The sequence below is a fragment of the Struthio camelus genome, chromosome 5 (genome assembly GCF_040807025.1).
Source record: "Struthio camelus isolate bStrCam1 chromosome 5, bStrCam1.hap1, whole genome shotgun sequence".
In the NCBI taxonomy this organism is placed as follows: domain Eukaryota; kingdom Metazoa; phylum Chordata; class Aves; order Struthioniformes; family Struthionidae; genus Struthio; species Struthio camelus.
Window position 1 is genome coordinate 63952430 of NC_090946.1, and position 16761 is coordinate 63969190.

At 37.7% G+C, this 16761-nt stretch overlaps 1 protein-coding gene across 8 annotated transcripts in view; it reads left to right on the top strand.

Moving 5' to 3' along the window:
• The window catches only part of ZC3H14 (zinc finger CCCH-type containing 14), a 28268-nt gene that overhangs the window by 3500 nt on the left and 8007 nt on the right, over positions 1–16761 (top strand). The window contains exons 3-12 of one of the 8 annotated variants that reach the window (XM_068946753.1): positions 290–404; positions 3441–3481; positions 3822–4017; positions 4372–4792; positions 6716–6876; positions 8167–8267; positions 10665–10820; positions 12516–12590; positions 13064–13220; positions 15024–15241. In XM_068946753.1, coding sequence (XP_068802854.1) covers positions 290–404; positions 3441–3481; positions 3822–4017; positions 4372–4792; positions 6716–6876; positions 8167–8267; positions 10665–10820; positions 12516–12590; positions 13064–13220; positions 15024–15241 — 1641 coding nt within the window. The remainder of the gene's footprint in view (positions 1–289; positions 405–3440; positions 3482–3821; positions 4018–4371; positions 4793–6715; positions 6877–8166; positions 8268–10664; positions 10821–12515; positions 12591–13063; positions 13221–15023; positions 15242–16761) is intronic. The other 7 variants (XM_068946755.1, XM_068946754.1, XM_068946757.1 and 4 more) reach the window with 7 other exon arrangements.

Genomic DNA, 16761 nt, shown 5'->3' on the forward strand with positions numbered 1-16761 from the left:
TTTGTTTCATGTCGTAGAATGGTGTTGGAGAGTACGAGCTGTTTGATGAAAATAAATTGAACGAGGTGCTTAAGGAAAGTTGTATTCAGCCTTAGAGGAAATGGAAGACTTGGTCATTTCTTTATCTAAGACTCTGTCTGCAGTCTTTATATTAGAACTGGAAAAAATATGACCACTTGTTTGAAGATACGTTTGCTATCTCTTTTATTATATGTTATACCTTAAAACAACATATTTTAGTGAGCTTTTCAAAAGTAATATGGAGGCCTATCCTTTCTCTTTCTGTTAGATGAAGAGCTCCCGGATTATATTATGGTTATGGTGGCCAATAAGAAGAGTCAGGAGCAGATGACAGAGGACCTTTCCCTTTTCCTCGGAAACAATACTGTCAGATTTACTGTATGGTATGTTTGTGAGCTACTTGTCACACTTCTTACCAGTAATCAGGACTGCTTCTTATAGATGAAATTTGAGAATGTAAGAACTTACATTGTGTTATTTACATTAGTCAGAGCTTTTTACTGTGCACCTCTACTAAACAAATGATTTTTAATCTGTCAGTAGTTAAGCCACTGCAGTGGTAATTAAGTGGCAAAGGATTGGAGAACTTATATTTTGTTTTTGCTCATAGGTCCAGCTGAATTTTTTTTAATGAAGTGTGAAATGCTGAGGGCCATATGTTGACTTCAAAAAATGATTTATGCAAAGCCCACTGTGAATGCAAGAATTCACTGCAGTTAGACTTAAAGTAGTTCTTTACAAACAAACTTACTGACTTTCTTGATCATAGTGATTCAGACTACTATTGTACATGGGTATTACTGTATCAGAGCAGATGAGCAGTGGATCTAATTCTGTATACCCATCTTTGATAAGGCTTAGCACCAAATGCTGAGGTATTCCCACCTGTCAGCATGTTTATTTATCACTACCACCCTGCTCTACAAAACAAAAGTAGAACCCCAGAATTACTGTGAGGAGGAAAAATTCGCAATAGATGAATTCTTTTCTAAGCTTCTGACAGCGGTGGATTAATTTATGCTATGCTGCATGAGAGATTTAGCCATTACAATATTTCTCAGGCATTTTCTAGTGCTGAATTTGGCTTATAGTATTAACCTTTAATTAACTCTAGGTTTTAAAGTATTTGAACAGAGTATCCAAACAGATAATTGGGTCACTCGGGAATTTTTTTCTGGCGTTCGGAGTTGTATATTTTTTCAAGTTACCCTCATTTCTGAGTCTCTAACCTAAGACAGTTTTAAGGAACGTTATTTTGATTTGTAAAGATAAGAGAATATATTACATTCTTCCTGCTTTTTTGTTTTGCTTCCTTTGTAATTTTCATTCCGACTGGTTATATTCAGTGCTTGCTTTTCTTTTACATGGTTAGTCAGTTTCCTCTTTAGTTGGTAAGGAGCTTTTATGCAATTAAATATCAGAAGAGAAACATTTTAAGAGTTGAATAAGTACGTTAATTAAAGCATAAAAGGTGACAAAAAATGAAAACTAGTTCCAGCTATTGTGATTCACTGTATTAACTGTTTACACTGTCACATGAAAATCCATCAGTTTTACTTGTATGGACATAATCTGAGTCTGCTCTCAAAGTTTTAAGTTTTCTTGGCATTTGTCAAAAATGTAAGAAGGGAGAATGCAATTAACCCTCCTCCCCTTTTTTTTTTTTTTTTTTTTTTTTTTTTTTTGTAAAGTACGTGGACTTCTGCGTTCTTTGTTCTTACGGCTTGCCTAAGCAAAATTGTTGACTTTCACTGTATCAATAAGTCATGTAGTTGACTTTCTCCCAGTGATTTTGGGAATCAGTTAGACAAATTAGTGAGGTTTAACAAGTTGATGAGGTTAACTCCAGTACTAGGGTTTTGCCTGAATCCTGATACACACTAAGAAATAACACAATAATAAGTAGCAGAAAATGAATTTATGGCTTTGTAGATGAAACTAAAACTTTATTGGAAAAAAGAAAGAATAGAGAAGGCAAGGTTCAACAGGGAAGGGAAATAAAAGGATCTCTTTTGCATTTAGAACTGGATGTCAATTATATGTTGCCGTTATATCTCTTGCTGATTTTGATGGTATCTGTTTAAATTCTAAAAGTGATGAGTCTTTTAATCTCTCAATTCAGTATTCTCGTCTGTCAATAAATGCAAGTTTAATTTCAGACTGCTTTATCAGGCAATGAAGTAGGCATTGGTTAAAAGAGCGGTGGGAAAGAAGACTAGATTACACTTGTGCAATAAAGTATAAGACGTCTGGTAGAAAAAATGTTATATAACATTGTAGCTGGGGGTTTTCTTTGTTTTTACTTATTTTAAAGGCAATCCAGAATTTTTGTATTTTTAAGCATTATGTCTGTGACTAACTGAAATTGCAGCAAGGTCTACCTTCCTTGGTTTGTTTTTGTAGCTGGTAATTCTGGGTCTCCTGGCAAAAGTTCCATCGAGCTGAATCTGGCACTCCTGCTGGGTGGCCAGCATTTCTTACTCTGAACCAAGTGTCAGGGTGCATATTCCCTTAGGTCAATGTGGAAATGATATGTAGCAGTCACATCAGCAGAGCTCAGCTGACAAAACTCTTAGGAGTGTTCTTGTGAAAATTCACAAGGGGGTTTGGAAAGCCTTCCTTATATTCACATGAAGTCTTTCTTTTCACAGCTGATGTTGTTTCTCATCCCCTTTGTATTATCCCGTCTAAATTGCGAAGATGCCCGTAATTATGTTTGGATTTCAACTAGGATATGCATTTAGTTTTTTCCTCTATAATTGTGATTTTGAAACAGTGTTGTTTTGTAGCCTTTTGATTTTTCTTCAGGAATCTGCATTGCTTCAGCTTGGTGCATCTTTCACAGGCGAACAGCAAATTTGCTACTTTCCAAAATGTTTTTTGCTCACCAGGGTGCCTTGAAGAATGTTTTCAATGTATAGGGTTTGCTGGAAGAATCCTGAGTATATTAAATGCTATGAATTGTAAACTTGTTAGGTTTGGATTTAGAGTTATTTTAACTATGTGCTGTGTAACTAAAGGTTTCATATATGGAGTAAAATTTTCATCAATACTTTCTTCTAAGGCTTCTAACTGAGGTTTTTTTAAGTCACTCCTTTTGGAGAGACCTGATTCACCCCACTGAGTGTAGGACTGAGGTGTAGCACTTAGCATTGGCTTTAGTTTCCTAGACCAGCTAAATGCCACAGTAGATTGTGTGATGCATACCTTACCTGCATGTGTAAAGTTGACTCACTGGAGGTGAGACACTTAAACGCTCCCTTTTGAGTTCAGGCATATGTCAATTGATTGAAAGTGAAGCCTTAGGTAAACAAGACGCTTATGTGTGGGGGAAAAATGTAATTTATTTCTGAAAGATGTTACGGTTCTATTTTTCCTTTTTCTCTTCTGCATTGTTCTCTATCCCTCTCTTCTTTCAGGCTCCATGGTGTTTTAGATAAGCTGCGGTCTGTGACTACTGGTAAGTAAGAAAATCATTTAAGAGTGAAAGTTGGTGCATGCATCTCTTTTCTGTGTAGCGTTGTAGGTCTAGTGAGCATCAAAAAAGATCTTAACTGACTTGTTCATTTTCGATTTACGTGGTCTTTTTGGGTCCTGACTCTTCAGAAAATTGCTTTGTCTTTTCCTTTTGAAATAGCAAATTTATATCTGAGTGGTTCTTGCGGATGTTTTGAGCTGAAATAAGTTTCAATGTGTTATATTTTCTGTGCTGGGCAATGTAATGTAGTTTCTTAGTTAAATTTGTTGCAAAACCTTTATTGCTATGCTTTGATGTAAAACGAAGGTACCTGTGTCCACAGAAACAACTAGTGTAAAATCTTCAGAATCTAATATCTTTGAGAGCAACCTTCCTTCCAACAAAAACAGTTCATGTGTGAGTGATGAGAAGAGACATGAGGATATCTTGCCACCTCTTGCAGTTTCCAGTACTCGGGCTGAAAAAAATGACTCCAGAGTTTCAACTAGCTCACAGGAACAAAGAAACACTAGTTCACGGTAAGGCGTCCGATCATTCACTGACAGAGATTCAGACTTTAGGGGTTGTGTGACTGTGGTAGTTGTTCTGAAGAGCACAGATACCTCAGAAGATTGGAGTAGTTTTGAGGAGTAAAACATTGCTACATTTTTTGCATAAAACATGAAATCAGGAATTCCATTGCATATCTTTAATGTAAGCACATTTGTTGCTTAATTATCAAAACTGAAAATAGAATTTAAGTGTGTTAGAGTCATATAAACAATAGTATCTTCATGATTCCTCCCTGCTGGCTTTGTGTAAAGGAAAGTTTCTTATTTTCCAGAAGTTTATTTGCAAATTAGTTAATAATTCACAGCGTCTTATTTTGTCAGGCAATCTTGTGAAGACGGTTCTGCATCCCGCTTAACGTCTACAGTCAAGCCTTTAAGGGAGCTGTCACCCTCTGAAGCTGTAATTGACATTAAGCCTGAACCAGATGATCTAATTGATGAAGACCTGAACTTCGTGCAGGAGAATCCTTTGTCACGGAAGAAACCTATTGTAACTGTAACTTATGGTTCCTCTCGTCCTACTGCTGAAATCTACCGACCACCAGCTAGCAGGAGTGCAGATGGCAATGTGCACGTGCAGAGATTGTCACAGCAGGGCAACTTACAGGGGAGCCGGCAGTTAGATGGGCAGAGCTGCCGGTCTTTGGAAGCGGTCCAGCTGTGCAATCCAGAAGCATTTGGCAGCTTAGCAGAGAGTTACAGACCCACCTCCAAACTTTGTGGTGATAAAGTAGGCAGTGAGGTTAGTATGATCTAAATATTGCTATATTTCACGCTTGCTAGACACCAAAATTGCTATGTACTCCTCCAGTAAGATTTTGACTTCAGAGAAATCAAAGGATTTCTGTCGCTGATAGCAGTAGGTTGGGGTTTTCAGCCCATGGGTTCACTGATCAAAATCAGTCGTGTAGTTTAACACTTCACAAGTTGCTGATTCGCTAAAGTTAATTACCATCTGCATCTTGATGCCGTATTGAGTTGGACTAACGAGTTAGCACATTGGCATAATGCTCTGGATGCATAAGAAATAATCATTTTACTCTCTGTGGAATTGTGTGGTCTTCCATGAGTGATATGTAAATCTCCAGCTTTATACAGAGTTCTGTAAATCTGTATTTTTTGGATGCTGTGTATTCTTACCTATGCTAGATAAACGTTAGTCTCCAAAGCTTAGTAATGCTTATTAGCACTATTGTTGCTCTGTGTAGACTCACGGCTTTTAAGACTCTTTGGAGTCAAATGCAAACTCCAATGTGATTGCTGCCCTATTTACTTTATAGGCCAGAATAATCCAGGCAGGTTGATAGTTCCAGCTGATAGTTTTAAGACTGTCCATATGGATCAATTAAGAGCCCTTTGTGAAAGGGATGAAGATTGTTAGGGCTGCTAATGTTGTAACAACGGAGAAGTTTTACATGCCTTCTGTTCTGAGTGGATCTGTCTTTAACCACTACTTACATAATTCTGTCTCTGCTGCTACTTACGTAATTTTGTATAAAGGATAGGGATTTTTTTTTCAGACGTTTAGAATGTTTTACAAAGATATGTGCTGATATCTTTTGTTTTTTAAGATGAGAAAATGAGAATATAGTGATTTCTTTAAGGCTGTACGTAAATCAAATGACAGTCACTTTCTCTCTGGCGTGTGTTAGAAAAAAAGTCTTGTGATAATTTTCTTTTATTACTATTTCATTAATGATATCCAGAGCAGGGCTATTCCAGGAGTGTTTTAGAATTGTGAGCCTTTGCTGTATTCTGCCATCTCTTAGATAAGTTCTTGTAGCTTGGAAGGCTTTGTTGGTGGTGGTGTTTGTGTAGTTTTTAAGATATTAGTGGTTGATTTGTTTGTTTGTTACCATATATGTCTTCTGTATCACTGTGGCCCAGACTTATCCCTTAGGATATTTATTCCTCCCTCTTGGAGGATGTAGGAACAGTTGAAGGATACTATGTACAACTCTTAACATCCAAATACCACGTTTGAGCTCCTGTGTGGTTCAGTGTTAAGTGATGGTTCCCACAGAGAGAAAATATTGAGGTACATTTCTTCTCGTGTGCTTTCAGGCAACCTAGCATTTAAATCTGTCACTTCCATCTTCATGAAGGATGGCTGTGGTTGGCTGTATCAAAGCGGAGGTCTTGCACTGCCTAAGCTGGACCAGTCTGGCTCTGCATAGCTACTAGCATTCTTTCGAATATGTCAACTTTCTAGATATTAATCCTTACACTGATCTGAAACTAGAGTTGCTACAGTGTAGAGAGAGAAAAATGAAACTGGTATGAATGACTATTCAACTTCAATGACTATTAAACTTTGAACGTGTAGCTTGAAGGGTGCTGTAAGTCCAAAAATTCTGCTTTATCTGTACATCTTGAATAGGTTGTCTGTACTTTAACGCTTAGCAAGGGAAAAGAAAAAAAAAAGTCTATTTGCTGTCATGTTTTTAATGAGGTGTGTCAGTGTAAATATGTCTGATTTTGATACTGTCTAGTACTATTAATTTTGTTTCTGCAGACGGTACAGTGCATGAGTTCTCCATTCATGCACTTTGAATCAAAGTTCTCCATCTTCTGGCTATAAGTAGAATTGCAATGTTTTGATTGCTAGCTTATTAATATGTGTTTCATGCTAAATGAATTGTTTTGGCTGCTCTGTTTACTGTAGGAAGAAAACTCCAGGAAGAGAAGGTTACCTGTTGTAAGCTCAGTAGTCAAAGTGAAAAAGTTCTGTAACGATGGGGAAGAAGAGGAGGAGGAGGAAGACTATGGTTTGCGAATAGGAAGCATCTCCAGCAGTGTGTCTGTACCTGCAAAACCAGAAAGAAGGTATTTGGTTTCCAGAATGAGCAAAAACTTTGAATGTGGAAGGTGGTGAAAATTGTTTGTAATTCCTGAAAATTGAGGGGAAAAAAAGACAGTAAGCAGTAAGGTTTTGTTTTTTGGTTTTTTTATTTTTTAAATTTTTTTTTTTTTATTTTGTACTGTCTCACACCCCTGCATTTGAGATGTCTGCATATACCACCTTTTTTCTCCAAGTTTGTAACCTATTTTTATTATTATGCATATGCTGCAACTGACTGTGAAATTTTAGACTCTCTGGGAAAAGTTGACTGGCCAAAGAATGTTAGTTTTGGCATGCTTCAGACCACATATTTGATTTAGTATCATAACTTTCCAAGAGTTTTGATTACTTTATTTTTACTTCAGGAGTAGTCTTCAAACCAATTGTGACTGATCAGACAAAGCTGATTCTCTTTCCTGCCCTGTGCCCTTTGATGTCAATGCAGTCTCTGTTATTGTAAAACAAAACCAACAAATCAGTGGAATACTTGGGTGATCTTTATTTATTTATTTATTTTTAAAGAAAACTTGCTTTTTTATATTGCTGTATTCCTTGAGACTATTTTAACTTTACAAAAGGCTTGCGAGATTTTTTTTCCTGACTTCTGTCAGTCAGGGTAAATTAATGATTAATATCTATTTTTCAACAGTAAGCAGAAGAATATTTAAACTAGGGAAGAAACAGTTCTTTTGATCTTCAGTGCTAGCTCAGCACTGAGATGATCAAATCATTAGATTTGTTTGAAGCTGATACGTTTTATTGAATTTATTTTCAGCCCGACAGCGTGGCTGTCCGATTTAAACTTCTTGGTTGTTGATACTCAAAGAGAAACAGGAAGCTTTTTGTATAACTGGCTTTTTAGAGAGAGAGAGAGAGAGAAAAAGAGAGAGAGAGATTTCAGGTGGATCTTACTCCCTGGGGCAGCTGCATAATTACTAGTGCAGACGCAGAGGTAGCATCAGGAATGTGAGGAGCAGAGGTGAGAAGAGGGGAAAGGCAGAGTTGTGCCTTTTGGATGCAGCATGGTTTCATATCAGCTTAAGCTGATGGGTGAAGTCATGCCACTGGACTTCTTTTTTTGGTAGCATTTAGTGGATCCGAGTCCACTCAAAGAATAGATTAACAGGCTGAAAACATACGTAAAGTGGATTTTTAGGTGATGAGTTCTAGCAGTATTATGCTTAACTGTGTTTAACGTGTTGAAGCATCCATGTGTAACGTGGACGCGATGACTGTGCAACTAATGCAACGAATTGTTTTTCCGTCTCCCTTAGACCGTCGCTACCACCTTCCAAACAGGCCAATAAGAATTTAATACTGAAAGCAATCTCTGAAGCACAGGAATCAGTTACAAAAACAACCAATTACTCTACAGGTAATTAGCATTGTTTTTATTTGCGCTAAGCTACAGTATTTCCAAGCCCTGTTTTATAAATCCAAGCGAAATGTAGTGCTAAGAGAGAAAACAAAGTGAAATAGTGGATGTCTGATACACTTATGGGCTCTTCCGTGTCCTGTGTACGTTGCAGGAATCTTCAGTGATAGCTTACAAAAGCATAAACCAGGGAGGAAAGATGTCTTTAAAACATACTAATCAAAGTGATAAGTCTCTGAAGTGTATAGAGAAATGCCAGTGCCAGACATTTTCCAAAGTGTTAGGAGTTGCACATGGGAGGGTGACCAGTATTAGGGAGATTCTTGAGCTAACTGTTTGCTTCTTTTCCCCTTTCTGCACTCCCTCCCTTCCTGGGAGGGGAAGAGAAAGGCAAAATAGCAAAAAAGCAAAGTGCACAGAGGTAATGGGGGTACAAAATAGCAAGCAACAAACTGCTAATGCTATATCAACCTATATTCTCTTTAAGCAGTGAGTTTGCAACTGTATTTTCAGATACTGAGCTGCAGCTCATATTGCAACTGAGCAGTTGTTCAGTCTGGACATTCGGCTTTCCTAGCTAGGAAAGGCTTCTGCTGAAGAAGGGTAAATCCAGCTGTGATCTTGTGCTTTCATACAATTGGATATTAATAAATCTAGTGTTACCAGCTTGACGCGATGCAAACTGCTGGAGAAGAGCATTCACTAAATTACCGAAACCATGACTTCTCTACTTTATAGCCATCTGAAGCAAGAGTGAAAGTTATCCAAAACCTGTCCCACTATTTCTCCAAACATACGAGCTAACTGTAGCAAAGACATGACTTCCTTCTCCGTTAGCATATTTACAAAATAGTCTTTGTGAATGTCTTCCTTGTTTTCTTGTAGTTACTTATATTTTCAAAGTTGCATGGGTGCTGATGAGTAGATCTAAAGGCATGAGAAATGTGGTGGCGTTTTCTGTGTTCCAAGGCTCTTGTACTGGGGGACATGTCCTTGCATGTTAGAAGTTGAGTATAAAGTGAGCTGATTTTAAAACAGAAAGTTGTACGAATGAGGTAGTAGAGATTGTTGCCAACCTTAGAATTGAAGGAGAGTTAACTTAAGAATTGTTCTAGTGAATAATTGTTGAGTCGCTTGATTACTTACAGAATATATTTCATGCAGTAAATGAACTATTAAAAGAACGTTATTGAGCTTCTTCATTCATAACGAATAGCGTGAGTGCCTTGTGAGTATTACAGAGCCCATCTTCATTCCAGATGGGAAGCAGAATGAGCAGCTTTTGCAAAGAGAAGAAATAGGAGCACTAATACTCCTGAGTTCTGATTCCAGTTATGCAGTGAAAAAAGTGTTTATGGTGGGAAAAGCAGCGTCATGGGGAACAGTCCTTTGAGGGGATGCAGGAAGCTCTTTCCTGTGTACACAGCAATATGGCAGGAAATGGAACATAGCCAGAAATTTTTAAAATAAATGAACGCTGTCGATTTGCAACAGTAGTGATCTTGTATAGTTTGATAGTTTGACTTATCAACGGTGAGAAGATTTTCATGGAGAGAGCAAAAGCACCACTTTATGGTTTAACAGAAAGATGATTTGTGAATTTTATCTGGAATATCATGTAGGTACTTCCACTTTAGGGATATATCATATCTTGTTTAAATATTTGAACAGAATGTGGAAATAAGCTAAATAGGTAAAAACAAAGCAAAAAAGATCTTAAGTGATACAGCTCAGTACTGAGCTGTATCTTTTAACTCTGTGTTAACAGCCAGGTATCATAGTGGTTAATAGTGCTAGTGTGATATTTAGCCAGGGAATGGATGTGCTTAGCTCTTCACAAGCAATTTTGATGGTCTTGGCAAAAGCCAGGCAAAGCAGTCAACCTTTCACCCTGCTATCCCCAAATCCTATGCTGTCATCATCAAGTTTTGTATTCAGTTTACAAGCACCTTAGCATAGATTATCTGGCATCACCTGTATTAGAAGCACGCCTTGATAAGCCATAATTGTTCAGATGAAAAGTGGAAAGAAAAGTGATTTTGAGGTCACAAGAGAGTCAAATTTTTGCAGAATTAATTCTGTATAGAAGTAGATGAATGAATGCTTTGCTGATGTCAGCTTAATTATTTTCATGCTGCATCTCAGCTTTTGGTAAAAGACTTAGTTTTGTCTTACAACTAGATGTTCTGAGGTGCAGTTCATGGACTGCTCTATACACATCCATGAGTGCACTTTTACACTAAGAATTTTACAGGTAGCTAGATACTTTCATAGAGATACTTAGGGTTGGGATTTTTTTGAATTTATTCAAAGTTATTTTAGGATCATATACAAACATAGTACTGTTGAGTGATTGGGTAGTGCTAAAATGATTTACCATTGTTTCTTTAAATAAAGTTCCACAGAAACAGACTGTTCCAGTTGCACCGAGAACTCGATTTGCCCCAGAAGAATCTCAGTTAGAAGTAATCCATGTGCAAAGCAGACTCCCTGCTCTGAGTTCTCAGCTTCCAGTAGAAGAGCCAAAGGAACAGACAATTGAACGAATTCAAGGTCATTTGATAACGTTCTTTAAAAATTTACACCTGGGAACATCATTTTACGACAGGCTGAGCAGCATGTTGTTCTCACATACTTTACCAGGATACTGTGTAGACTGAAATTTCTCTGGGTTGCATTAGGGGGAAGAAAAGAAGGCATTGTAGAGGCTGGCTTAAACATCTTCCGGTATCTGAGTTTATCGAGTGCCTCTTTGTTAGCTGCTCCCATATTTATAAGCATCTGATAGCAACATGAAAAGTGCTGGGTAAAATGCTTTTAATGTTTATGTCAGCATCAAGTTCCAAGTGGGAATGAACAGAAAACCAAGAAGCTTTCTGAAGCATGGGTGTATGATATTTATGGATAACTCAGATCAGCCAGTCAGGGAGCAGAGGGTTGTTTAGCATTCTGGCATATCACTAAAGAATAATTTTGCATAACTGAGCAAATATTCCATTTATGCTGAGATGGAGTCTCTTTTCCCCGTCCTTTGCATGCTTGATGTGTCATGGGATGAATTCTGTCAGAAAGCTTATGTGAGAGAGTTAAGATGTGGTATGTGTGGAATCATTTTGCAGTGTATGAAATACTAGAAGATATTTTCCAGCATACTGTTATTACATAAATAGTTTCAATGTTTTCATTTACGTTGTGTAAGTATTGGAGTACTACAGCTGCTGTTATAGGACAGTGGATATTAGGAACAGCACGCTTTCTTTTTAGTTCTGTTATAAAACTCATAAGAGGAAAACCCCATATCGTTTAAAGGCAACCAAAGTATTTTTTCAGCATGATTGTGCTATAAAGAAACTCAAGTGTGTGCATTAACAAAGCATTGTATACCTGAAGTAGAGAAATGCTCCTGTAAGAAGAAACTTGCTTTACTCTTTCAAAGTATTTGGACTGAAGAGTAACGTTTGACTGGAGTAAGATCTTTGTTTCATCAGCTCACCGTCATTGTCAAGGAGTGGTAAACATTTATCGTTAAAATAAAAGGAGCTGTTTGTTCAATCTCTCATTTTTCATGTAGCTGTACTTGGAGTTTTTCTGCTAACATAAAATAGTTTGAATAGTTTATATGGAATATGTATGAAGAAGCTTTTTCTGTCTTTGATGTACAGAAAATAGTCATGCTAAATATTTTGGCTCTTTTCCTGTTGAAATTGAAATGACAGCTTACTTAACCTATAGAACACAAAATAATTTTTTGCAGACCGTAACAGTAAGTCAAATGTTGAACATTGCTATTCTGATTTGTTTCGCCTCTTTTACCTGTAAAGTAGTCCCTTGTAGTTAGCCATTTTCCATGTGTATGTATGTTCTCTGAAGTAGTTAACCCCTCTAAAAATGAGGAGGAAAAATCTGACCTTTGTCAGTTTTTGCACCCACAGATCTAGTCTGTACTGAGTGATGATTATGGGAAAGACTTAAATTCTTTTAATATTTGGATTTTGCCATGCCATCCTGCTGGAGAAAACTTGTTACTGCTTCTGAAACAATAAGAAAGGGGTCCATAACAGTGAGAATTGCCTTTTATTTTCTTTTAGAGGTGTGTGTGTGTGTGTGTGAGTGAGGGGGCTGTGTGTGGTTTTTTGTTTTTTTTTTCTTTTCTGCCCCAAAAGAATTAGGGGTGTATGCTTCAGTTCTTCCATCTGTAGTTTCATTTAATGTGCAGTAAAATATGCTCCTAATTCCTGGATTTTTTAGGAGCAGAACAAAAGGAGCTCTCTTCTCGGCTCCAGATTGACCCTGTGATTGAAGATACTTTGCAAGTGACTCAAGGTTAAGTCTCATGATCTTTTATTCTTAAAAAAAAAAAATTTCTAGTTCTTAAATTGACTACTACTGGTCAGTGAATATTATAATATTTCCTTTTAAATTAATTATACTGATTTTTAGCATTTTCTAATTTCTACTTGTTTAAGAAATAGTGTTACATCAGTAGGTGTTCAGAGCCTGAGAGATTTTGTGTGTGTGTGTATGTGTGGATCCCCTTCAATAGTGTTTCAGCACAGCCAATCCAGTAACAAAGTTTCCTGGTCAGGCCTAATATGGCCTATGGCTCCTGTTGATGAGTTTTTGTGGAATAAGTGAGGAAGTAAAACTATTTATTTACTGTAAGTGACTAGTAAGAATTGAAAAGAAAATTAGCTCATCAGCCTTATAAATTAATATTCAGAAATATACTGTAAGTTACAGTACAATTACGTGATCATTTTTCTCTTATTTTTTCTGTGTACTTTTCTCCAATTCAGATTACTATGACACAGAATCTGTGGTCCATACAGATACTAGGTCATTTATCCTGAAGAAGCCAAAGTTAGCTGAGGAAATAACACCGCAGAATCAGCAATTGGGAAAGAAGGCCACAGAGGCGATACGAGCACTCTCGGGACGTCTAATACAGACGCGGTAAAAAGTTATTTCTTGTATTGTGCTAAAAATTTTAAGAGCTCCTATATGCTGTCTTAACAGGAATCTTTTATTGATGAAAGTGCTTATTTGTGGTCTAAATGGGATCATTCAGTAGTTTCTGTGCTGTTTAAGTCCAGCTGCGATCTGTGACATCAGGGAAAATGGACTGATGTTGAACAGTGGGGAGGCAAGGGGGTAGCAAGGGCAAAAAATCAGAAATCTTTCTAAACTGAAAGTAGTTCTCGGGGTGAGCTCTAGTTAGAGTAGTTCTTTGATTTTTAAGAAAACAGAAGGAACTGAATAGATAAGAGCATTAGCCTGCAGCTCTCTATTTTCATAGCTGTTCTGGTTTCTGAAATCTTAGTTTTATAATAATTTTGCTTTAATAGCCTGGTAGTATCCTTCAATTTTATACCTCTTTTACCTTGAGATACGTTTCTTATGAAATGTCTTTTCATTCAATATTGAGTATGGTGAGCCCTGTTTGAGCTCTCATAGGAGTGTTGGAGGAAAAACAGCACGTTCTGTGGGTAGCTCAGTACCGTAGGCCAGCAAACAGTAAGTGGTGTGTGGGACAAGTCATTTAAGGCTATTTACTCTGGAGTTTGACCAAGAGAAGTTTAAAGTTCATGTCAGCTGCAAATGATGTGTTGTGGATGTTTTTTCATTCACTTAAATGAGTGACCAGTGTACTGTAATCTTCCTTGTTCATTTTATGCCTTGGTAGTTACTGCTACTGGATAGTTTTATCAATAGGGTACAAACCACTCTGGGCAATGTGATGTGCTTCATCGCTGTAGACTGTTGTGCTCTGTCATTCCACCGCAGAAACTTTCAATGTTTCATTTCCTCGAGCAAAGAGGGTAACCTCACAGAGTAAAGGTTTAAAGCTGTGACTTCCTGCCACTGGGAAGTGGTGAATTTTTGTATCTAAATAAATCTGCTTCTGACTTCTAGCACTTGAAAGTTTTGGTTAGTGTGTTTGGGGGTTTTTTTTTGTTGTTTTAATGTATCATTTCTCTCTGTTTTTAAAGGCCTTATACACCATAATTGCTTTTAGCTTGATTTCATAGGGAAACAAAGTTTATATCATCACTGTTTATCAAAGATGAGAACTCTGTAGTGGGTTACCAGATATTTAGAATCACATCCCACTCAGGAAATCCCTCGGGTGAAATGGATGGGACAGTGGAAAAGTGTTTGCAGAAAATATCGTGTATGCATCCCTTGTTTTTATACTCCCTCTCTTATCCCCTTTGGCTACCATCAGACACAGGACGCTGGGCTAGGTTGCTCTTTTGATCAGGCTGAGCATGAAAGGTCTTGCGCATCGGTATCTCAAGCCTCCCTTCCCTGCCCCACAAACCTTTACACCCACCGTTTCATCATGTTCAGCATATCTGAGGAAGCAGAAATGTTTATGTGTTTCTGCGTTGTTAAAAGGTTCATGCTTCCAAGACTGATATTTACCCTGGCTTTTTTGTCTCAAAACTGTAAATTCCTTAACAGGTTAATCATTATCCTTTACTAAACTTTGTCTGTAAATGAGCTTTTGGATCTGTCTCTTGAGCAGAATGCCACAAATGAAATGCAGCTGCTGCTGTATGCCGTTGTAAGCTCTATTTCTTATTAGTGCTTCAGAGAGCCCAGAAGGCAAACTGGTAATTGAAATAAATTATTAGTTGTCTTAACAGAAGATTGTTACTGTGTTATGCTCTACAGATTAGCTTGTATTGCTGTTAGCTATTAGCGCAGTGCGCGTTTACTCTTGAGTCAAAACCACATTTCTTTGTTTGGCAGAGAACAGCTTGCACAGCCAGAGAAACCTGCTAGTCCCAAGTTCATAGTGACGCTGGATGGTGTGCCCAGTCCACCAGGATACCTTTCAGATCAAGAAGAGGAAGATTTAACTGAAGGATTAAAGCCAGTTACCCAAAGTATGTGTGCGGGCAAAGGATTAAAGGGTCTTCGAGCACAGCAGATGCAAATTGTAACCAGACAGCTGGAGAGCTCTGATGGTAATTACTCTAACCAGCAGGACCCAACAGCAGTGTGGTGGTTTGATTGTGGACATATCACTCTTAATAAATAAAAGTGATGGTGTTTATTCTTTACATTAGAAAGTGCTTTAATCAAGAGAATGATTAAATGAGGCTGAGGATGGAGTGAAGCTGCAGCAAGTATATCGCTAGTGAGGTTAGAGAGGTATGTCTAGGAATCCTAGAAAACTTTGAAAAGCCAAAAGTTTACGCAGATTTGCAGAGCTAAGAGAACAGTGACTGTATAAGGATATCCTGCTTAATGGTCTGAATTTGGGAAAGTGAGTTTTTTAGAAATAATGTAGAATAGGGGAAAGTCAGAGTCCCAAGTTCCCATAGTAGTGAAGCTCTTGGTTTCAGACTGGAATTTCTTAAAGTCATTTTTGAGAGTCTAGATTCAAGTAACTGAGGTAAATGTGGTATCTGTCAAAGTGATTACATGAAAAAAGTTCTTTTTTGGTCTGTCCCCATACTAATAAATTGTATCTGATTAGTGTAAGAATTGACGATGTTTTTTCTTGAAAATATCTTGGAGAAAGGAAGCAGAGCTCAATCAACATATAGCTCAACAGAACAGTGTAACTAAGATTCAGCTGAAGAATCATTTTCTTAGTCTTGCCTGATCAAGGTCAGATCCATTTCACTTTCACACCCCAATCTGAATATCTGAATATCTGAAACTATTAGAAAATGAATTATTTTACTTGTAAACAGTGAAAGTTTGATTTTTATCACTAAAGGCAGCTGTCAGTCTAACGTTATGTTTTGTTCCACTTCCTGATTTTGGAATTTTCTTCAGATACTATGGTTGTACATAAAGTTTTATTGTGACAGACCTTTTTCTTTTTGCCTCCTCTTTTTGCCTCCTCTTTTTGCCTCCTCTTTTTGCCTCCTCTTTTTGCCTCCTCTTTTTGCCTCCTCTTTTTGCCTCCTCTTTTTGCCTCCTCTTTTTGCCTCCTCTTTTTGCCTCCTCTTTTTGCCTCCTCTTTTTGCCTCCTCTTTTTGCCTCCTCTTTTTGCCTCCTCTTTTTGCCTCCTCTTTTTGCCTCCTCTTTTTGCCTCCTCTTTTTGCCTCCTCTTTTTGCCTCCTCTTTTTGCCTCCTCTTTTTGCCTCCTCTTTTTGCCTCCTCTTTTTGCCTCCTCTTTTTGCCTCCTCTTTTTGCCTCCTCTTTTTGCCTCCTCTTTTTGCCTCCTCTTTTTGCCTCCTCTTTTTGCCTCCTCTTTTTGCCTCCTCTTTTTGCCTCCTCTTTTTGCCTCCTCTTTTTGCCTCCTCTTTTTGCCTCCTCTTTTTGCCTCCTCTTTTTGCCTCCTCTTTTTGCCTCCTCTTTTTGCCTCCTCTTTTTGCCTCCTCTTTTTGCCTCCTCTTTTTGCCTCCTCTTTTTGCCTCCTCTTTTTGCCTCCTCTTTTTGCCTCCTCTTTTTGCCTCCTCTTTTTGCCTCCTCTTTTTGCCTCCTCTTTTTGCCTCCTCTTTTTGCCTCCTCTTTTTGCCTCCTCTTTTTG